We start from the raw sequence: 8,740 nt of genomic DNA on the forward strand, positions 1-8,740 counted from the left end.
AAAAGAAGCATGGAAGCCTGGCATGAAGTGGCCTCTGATACTAAAATAATGATACAGACACTAAAAAAAAAAATATAAAATTAAAAAATGAGTATTTTTTTGTTAGTTAAAGAAGAGGTCTTACATATTACAAAACACAGCTAGGAGATACAATTCAGTCAGCAAATTCTGCAGTCTAAGGGCACCTCTGCTTGCACACACTTTTTTGGCAATCAATCCAAATTACAGTCTGAATACACACTACTTTAGAAACCATGTCCCACAGGAGCACAGTGCATTGTCTCAAGTGCTCAAGAGCCAGGCTCCAGAACTAACACCCTTAGATTCATGCAACAAAACCAGCCTCGACAAAAAGAAAAAAAAGAGGAGCCCCACATGATCCTACCAGTGTGAGCCTGGGGTGCAGTCAGCACACCAGCAAAGCACTCGGGGAAACCCGGGCTGCCCAGAAATGCCATTACAGCCATCCCTGGCAGGCTGGCTTGAAGTGGCAGCAGGACTGGATGCAATTCCAGCTGCATGGATTCCTCGCATTCCCAAAAATGAGAACAAGTGAAGACTTGTACCTTTAGGTTTAATTAACTCTACAACAGGACATATTTACAAACAGAACTACAACGTCACTGATACTGTGCAGTGATGGATAGAAGATGACTGTAACAACTGCAAGCTGCCCAAGCACATCAAGTGCTGTCCCTCGCTCTTCCAGCAAATTTCTAATCTCTGATGCAGCAGCTGTCAGAGTCCCAGGAGCTTTCAGTATCTACATTTTTAAACCTAGCCACTTCTGGTCTCCTGTATCCCAAAGCAAAGCACTCCTAAACCTTTACCCTTTACTGCAAACTAAAGACCACTGCGTCCTTTGGTATGAGTTTAAGTGATCTGGTGAAAATCAGTATCTACCATCAAAATCTAGCACAAGCATGAGGCCTAGTAAAGTTCTTAGCAGATAATCATCAATCCAGTAAAAGCACCTGACTTATTTTTATTCCTCCACCTCATCCATTAGGAATGAAGACCTACTAAGAAAATTCACCATACAGGTGCTGCACTGCTAGCTTAAGATGTCTGAATTTCACAAACTATGTTACAAGAATGAAGCAATTTTGTTTGATTAACATCCACCAATAATATTTACTAAGTATTTTTAGAAGTAATACTTAAATGTGAATAGCACTCATCCTCAGAGACCAATTTAATACATGCTGAAGCTGCCTATGGAGCAGCAAAGATGCTGTTCTTCAAAATGTGACTTTTCTCAGTGTATTTCATTCCTGAAGTGCAGCTTCTCATCACAAAGAGCCCTGCTTCCCCAATATTTAAAATCCATTCTGGCAACTAGACACACAAACAAAATGCTACAAAATTAATTTAAAAATTAGTATGCACTACCATATGTTCAACTATGACTAGCTAGAGCCAGCATCAGTGAATTAAGTTCCTTCTTCATAGGAGCATAGGAGTTAACAATGAAGCAAATATATCAATCTTTTATATATTTCTAAAAGGGGAAAACAAACTATTTACCAGGTATCTTCACTGTGTCTTAATTCAGTCTTCGGATAAATCATTGGATATGAAACAAGGATTTCTAATAGAAAACTTTCTCCAAAAACAGAAGGGGCTGAAAGATGAATCTTTTCAGCCACAACCCTACATACTTCACAAATCTGTGGCTGCAAAATGTATCAGCATTTTTGTTCCAAAAACCAAGCACTCATTTTATGAAATGTTCACCACTTGTGCAAACAGAGTAGCATACATTTAGGTAGCATTATGCTTTGGAAACCGAAAGAAGTCTGAACAGGCATCTCAAGAATACATAATTTCTGGAGTCTTATGAAAAAATTAGAACACCAAAAAAAAAAAAAAAAAAAAAAAAAAAAAAACCAAAAAAAAAAAAAAAAAACCAAAAAAAAAAAAAAAAAAACCCAAACGTAATTTTACTGCTGATCATTGTATATAAAAAAAAAAAAACAACAACAAAAAAAACACCTCACACACCTTACCTAAACATCTTTAGCCCCTCTCCCTTGTACCACACTGCCTCCCCTTTCCATCCCAGGCAGCAAAAACCACCAACTTCACTGCCAACTCCTGAAACAGTGTGATACAGAATTAACCATACAGAGGCAGGAGCTGAGCACGTCATAAGGAATACAGTGGGCAAAGCAAGCAGTTACCCCATTTCTATATTGAGGCTCTTTAAAGTCAGGTACAAAATTTAGTTCACTATGTCAGTATACAAAGCCACTCAGGGGTTTTCTTTGGCTGTATAGGTGGTTTGCCTATAATCACACAATCAACTGAACAGACATCATAGCAAATAAAAAATGGGAAAAGAAAATGAGGAGTATGATGGGAAGCTCAAAACCACCGACGAACATTAGGAAACACTGCTTCAGACAGCGTGAGCAGCTGGCAGCAGGAGCATCTCGAGCATCCTTACTGGGCATCCCACACACTGCCCCAAAAACAGGGCAGCAACATTCAGATTTGAGGCCAGAATGGGCTTTTTCTTTCAAGGAAAAGGGGCTGAGGTCAAAAGGGCAAACATGAAAGGAGAAACAGAATGAAGTTTAAAAGGAATTAGAGGCCCGCATTGCCATACAGCTTTTCCATGCGGGTGGGTGCAGGTGAGGAGAGCACTTTGCACCTGCAAAAACTAAGCTGAACTTTCACACCTGAAGCATCTCAGCAAGCAAAACACAGGCTGGAGACTCAGACAGACAACGAAAGCTGCTACAAAGGGCTTTTTGATGGCAGTGAGCAGGTATGTGAGCCACTAAATAGTAAAACTCAGATTGTGGTGGGCAGGGGGTGAGACTGGGCTGGCTGTTCTCCAGCTGTTGTGGCAGAGCAGATGCAACTACAGCTTCCAGCTGTTGAGGCTCTTCCTAGTGCCCTCCATGTGAAAAAGAAAGACTGTAATCATTAACTTGGCAGAATGCAAAAACAGAAAATATCCTTACATATTCATATGCATGCCTGTGTGCTGTATGTACATGCCTGTGAATAATACAATGAGTGATGCCAGGGGGTCCACATATCACCTGGGGAAGCATTCCAAAGGACAGAGCTAAATGCCTACAGGTATGTAGCCAGCACTGAGGAAATACACAGCAGTTCTTCAAGGCAGTCTTGGTTGTAGTATTGCCACACAGAATAATAATTGCGTGATAAAAGCCTCACGAAGACCTACTCATTTCACTTTAAAATAACAGAAACAAATACCATTTATTTAATTTTTCACTAACCTAGAATCAAAAGGTTTGAACAACTTCCTGTGATGATTATTCTTGATTTTCCAGAGTCTTTCAAATACCCCATACCATGTGTAGCTTTTGAATCAAATACACCACAAACCAGAATCTGTTTTGCCAAGGGAGCGATTCACTACAGAATAGTCATGACAACAGACTATTCCTCCAATAAGGCCACCTAAATCATCTGCCCAATGCTTATTTGTCCTCAGGCTTTTCGGATTACATTCATTGATCCCTCTGCAGTTAGATATCATCTATTCTCACTCCTTCAGCAATGGCAACAAATAAATTTAGGTGATCAAGTTTCCTTGGCATTGAAGTTGAGAACGTGTAAATACCCATGCAACATTAACACCTGCCACTGAGAAAAATAAACAACACATCCACCTCCAGTTAAGTGCTACCAAAACCCTGAGTTTTCTGTTTAAGAAAAATTATAGGTTTTATTTAAACCCATTTTCAAAAGAGGACTAAAAGGATGAGGCCATTCAAGGATACTTAACTGCAATAGTTACTTTACAATAAATCTCAATAGCCTTGTCATAAAGCACAAACATCATGAAATATGCACACCATAGAGACATTTCATATTTTATGTATGATAATTAGGCAAAAAGCTATCAAATTTGAGTAAAGGAAGAGCTACCCACAGCTGTGGTGAAGCTCCCCAGGGACTGTAGACTGTCTTGAGGCCCATGTCTCCCACTAACACAGGTAAGGGAAAACACTGATTTTACTTGACTATTACTAGAAATAAAGTTTCATTCTTCCCTGAAACTTGCAGAAAATTTTTTTGTTATCTCCAAAACAGATCTTGTTCTTTCTTCAGCTTTCTCTGAGCAATGCTGGTTGCTATTGGCACTTGTTCACGTTCTAGAATACAGCAGCTCTGGCAGAGCACATCTTAAATGCTCCACTCAAGGTAGCCACCAAGTGGGGTGTCATGCAGACTTTACTTCCCTAGAGTTCATCTGAGGAGATGGGGTGCTTACAGAGCAGAGCTTGTACTAAGTCTGTATGTACAACTAAGAACAATTTTACATGCCTTAATTTTATCTTACTACCTTTAGTTTCTATTCTTTTTCTTAAAGCCATTTTTATTTTAAGGTTTTAATCAGAAGAAGAACCAGTGTGCTATTCTGGACTCCTAATAGATAATGTTGACACCACTGAACTATCATATTCAGTGGAAAGTGAAAAATCAGCTCGACATCTAATATGAAATCAGGACATGACATATTCACAAGCAGTATATCAGTTAATCTCATCTTCTGTGTGAAAAACACATCCTTGCCACTATGCAGAAAATTGCATATTCTTTTTGATTTCTCATATATTTCATAGATTTTTGCTTGCCACGTAAGAGATGCCTTTCTGTGCTTACAAATATGCAAACTCCAACAAGATGAAGTGTCTCCAAGCTTAAGTTAATGGGGGGTGAGCACCCACCCTCATTTTCTCAGACTTCAAAACACCCACGCACAACGTACTCCTGGCCCTAAATCAGTGCCAGGCTGGAACACGAACCCGCGCTCCCTCTGTCAGCAGAAAAGTCTGCTGCTAATCCCAGCTCATCCCTGGAGTGATGCTCCTCCTCAGCCAGGGCCTTTGGCTGACTCAGGCTTCACTCCCAGCCCTGTGCCTGCACCTACTGCAGATCCCCAGCCCCCAGAGCACGGGCAAACCACCAGCTCCCAAACCAGAAAAGAGAAATAATCCTGACTCAAACCGAGCCACAGATAAATGGTAATAAACGAGGCAAACGGGTGGCACACCTCAAACAGATCAGCTATAGCATTGACACCCAGTGGCTGCCAGTAACTAAACTTGCATTTGTGCTTAAGAAACATTGCATTTGCCTGGCTGAAGTGGTAAAACCTGCAAGTATAACTTTCTGAGTAGCCAAGCAGTGAGGCTGCCAGAGAAAGGGATTAGGGCAACATGTGTCCAAGTCGGAACACAGTAACTATTTAATTATGTCAGGAGAGTACAGGTGTAGCTACCTGCCAGCAGTGACAAAGTACCTGCTGCACCCTACCAGGGGGTACCACAACAAAACCATACCAATACCAGCTCTCCCTGCCACAACGGGGGTATGAGGGCATAGGAACAGCTCACGTTGTTAGGAGGAGGGATGCAGGACTTACTTGCTCAAGCACCACAGGAAGAGCAACAATAAAACAGGAATCAGCTAATAAGTTACACAGCTAGCAGAGTTTCTTATTTGCTCTCTTCGATTTGGGACTGCTTTGATTTTATTTTGGTTTGTTTGGTTTTTGGTTGTCTTACACTCATTCTGAAAAGGCACTAGATGTATCTTGCTTTTTTTAAGGAGATGGAAATACCACCTTAAAAAAAAAAAAAGAACAAAATTCTCAGGTGGCAAGTTACCTTATTTAAAAGTTGTCAGCTATCAATCATCTCACTCCCATGAAGGGTTTTCATGAGAGATGTCTTCAGACAATTATCCTTTAAATTTTTTACTCAAACAACTCAACAGAAACTAACAAATTACTTTTAAAAGCCTTAAAAGCCTTCATCTCAAAACAAGTTTAAGATCAACCTGCATTTCTTTAGCAGGCTGTTGCTTACCTCTAAAAAAAAAATTCAATTTACAAAAGATCTGATGTAAAAAACGTTCTTAGCTATGCAATTAAAGTTACATAAACACAACCTAAGTTGACATTTTCTTTTAAAAAAAAAAAAAAAAAAAAAAAAAAAAGAATATGGGTACCAGGAAGTCAAGGAAAGAGTTCGGCTGGCCCAAGCTGTAACTAAGTCAGATACCCCAGAACACACTGAAACCGTGCTAGCAGCGTGCACCTCACACATTTATTGCCATCACTGAATCCCTCGTATGGTGGAGGAGGCTCTGCCTTTCCCCAGACGGCTAAAGCTTACTCTGGCAATGCCATCACACAGCAGTGCCACAAAACTATGCACCCTTACTTCTACCGCGAGCAGGGGCACGGGTGGGTGACACTTTCTCCACAGAGGCCTCGGAAAGATTTGTTTTCAGCCACCTCAAGAGCTCGGCAGGCACAGGGATGAAGAGCGAGAGGGTACCACGGGCCCCACGCAGCCACTGCCACAGTGGGCGAGGGTTAGCGTGGCCACACAGCCCCACGCCAAGCAACGCCAGGCTCGGGGCCACCTGCCTGGGTGCCCACGGACAGCCCGGGAACCTGGCGAGCGGATGCCCCCGAGGCTGCGGGCGAGGCCGCTGGACTGGCTCTGAGCGGCACCGGCCGCTGGGTTCCGACCTGCGCAGGGCTGAGCACAAATCCCGACGCCAACAGGTTCCAGCCACCAGCCAGCTCTGGCTACTGAGACTGCGCTGCAGCAGGAAAAACTCCGTCCCACTATTTAACAGGAGAAAGACGCTCCCGCAGCCCAAGTTTAACGAAGCCATCAAGACAAATACAGCGGCTTACTCATTAAACACACGGTTATTTCTGCAACCCTTGTACTGCCTCCGCTCTTTCCCCATCCCTGTTTGCTTCTGCCCCCTCTCCGCCGCCTGACGGCAAATCCCGCCGCGCCGGACCGGCTGCTGGCACCGACTCCCCCACCCCCCCGGGCCGGCAGCCCCAGGGAATGCGGCGGTGCCCCGGCAGGGCCCGACCGCCACCCCCACGACACGAGTGCTGAACCCCGGCCCCCGACAGCCCCAGGGGAGCCAAAGGCGACGGTGTTCCCGCCGGGTTTGCCCGGGGACGGCGCCGTGACACGGCGTGAACTTTTGCTTTCGGCGGGGGAGGAGGGGGAGGCGGAGAGCAAGGGCAGGGGGGGGAGGCAGCCCCGGCCCCTCCTGCGCCCCACTGGGGGGAGGGCAGAAACGTTTGGGTTTTGGGTTTTTTTTTTTCCTTAGGAAGGGTGAAAACAGTAAAATTTAAGGAAAAAAAAAAAAAATTAAAGTATGGAGCTCTGCGAGCTCCGCGGCAGGCAGCCCGTGAGAAAACAGATCCCCACCCGGACGGCAGCGTGTGCTGCGCCGAGCACCGCTCCGCGACGGAGCCTCCCAGGACCCCGGCTCCGACGGGTGGGTCCCCACCCCCCGCCCCTCACCTTCCAGCCGGCCGAGCTGTTGCTGTCTCCCTTATCCTTGAAGTAAGGAACGCTCTTGACCATCCACTCGTAGATCTGGGAGAGGGTGAGCCGCTTCTCGGGGGAGCTCTCGATGGCCTTGGTGATGAGGTCCGCGTAGGACAGGTTGCCCCAGGCATTGCGCCGCGACGAGCTGCTCTTGCGGGGCTGCCCGGCTACGGGGCCCGGCGACAGACCGGCCACGGGCGGCGGTACCGGCGGCACCGGCGGCGGTCCCGGCGGGTGGAGACGGCAGCCGGGCTCGGGTGCCGGGAAGTCCCCGCAGCGGCAGGCGGCTGCCTCCGGGGGGGCGGCGGCGGGGGGCAGCGGTGCGAAGTCCTCACTCTCCTCTAGCAGGCTGAGGTTGCTGATGAAGTCGGCGCCGAGCCCTCCCGAAGCAGCAGCACTGGCCCCAGCCGCGGCACTGGTCGCCCCCTCGGGCTGCCCGCCACACGACGGCGCGGGGCTGGAAGTGGCCGAACTGGGGGGGTTGAACTCCGGCCGCGGCAGAGGCCAGGTGCAGGAGCGAGGCCGCGGCAGAGGCTCGAAGTCGGGGTCGATGTCCACCAGCTGCGGTGCCTCGGCCATGGCGGGGCCGGGGCGGGAGCGCAGCGGCGACGACGGCAGCAACGGGGCGGCTGAGCTCAGCGCCGCCACTCCATGCAGGCTCCGGCCGCGGACCGGCGAGGCCCCGACGGCCCGGCCGCCAATTCCCCTTGGAGGCTCCGGCCCCACCGCCCTACTCCTGCCCGGCTCCCTGCTCCCTACCCTCCGCGGCGACGACGACAGCAACAACAGCAGCAGCACCAACAACCCGGCCGCCCGGCGCGCACCGACTGGAGCGACCGCCCCGCGCGGGCCCGCCTCCAGCCTTCCTCCTCCTCCTCCTCCTCCCGGCGGGGAGGGACGGCCCCCGCCGCGCCAATGGCAGCACCGCACCGCCCTCCCGCCTCCCGCCGCGGGGCCGGTTTGGCAGGAGGGTGCCGGTGCCCCCGTGCTGTTTCTGGGTGGTTTTTGTTTTCCGGGGTGAGAAGGGGCGGGCGGCCGGGAGTACCCCTCGCAGCCCCGGGGCTCAGCTCCACGGAGGGGCTGCGCGGGCGGTGCCGAAGCGCCCTTGCCCCGCCGGGGAATCGGCGCCCTTCGGCCGCGGAGTGCGAGAGAAGTAACCGCGAGCTGCCGGGGCGCGGCCAAGGAAAACGACCCCGCCGGTGCTTCTTCCCTGGCCGCTGCTCACCGGGTCCTCTCGTTCAAACCGACGGCCCCCGTGCCGGCCGCCCCTGCGGACTGGAGAGGGCGCGGGGACATCCCTCGGGTTCAGCGGGGAGTCTGGCGGGTGCGTGGGGGCTCCCCGGTGCTCCTCGCCCCCGCCGGAGACTCTGTGCGGGATG

General features: G+C 48.9%; 1 protein-coding gene across 1 annotated transcript in view; it reads right to left on the bottom strand.

Annotated features, from left to right (window-relative positions):
• The window catches only part of FOXO1 (forkhead box O1), a 66,530-nt gene extending 58,317 nt beyond the window's left edge, over positions 1–8,213 (bottom strand). The window contains exon 1 of the mRNA XM_071738292.1: positions 7,335–8,213. Within this exon, the coding sequence (XP_071594393.1) occupies positions 7,335–7,940 (606 nt within the window). The 5' untranslated portion in view covers positions 7,941–8,213. The remainder of the gene's footprint in view (positions 1–7,334) is intronic.
• Between the last annotated feature and the right edge of the window lie 527 nt (positions 8,214–8,740).

The sequence above is a fragment of the Heliangelus exortis genome, chromosome 1 (genome assembly GCF_036169615.1).
Source record: "Heliangelus exortis chromosome 1, bHelExo1.hap1, whole genome shotgun sequence".
Lineage (NCBI taxonomy): Eukaryota > Metazoa > Chordata > Aves > Apodiformes > Trochilidae > Heliangelus > Heliangelus exortis.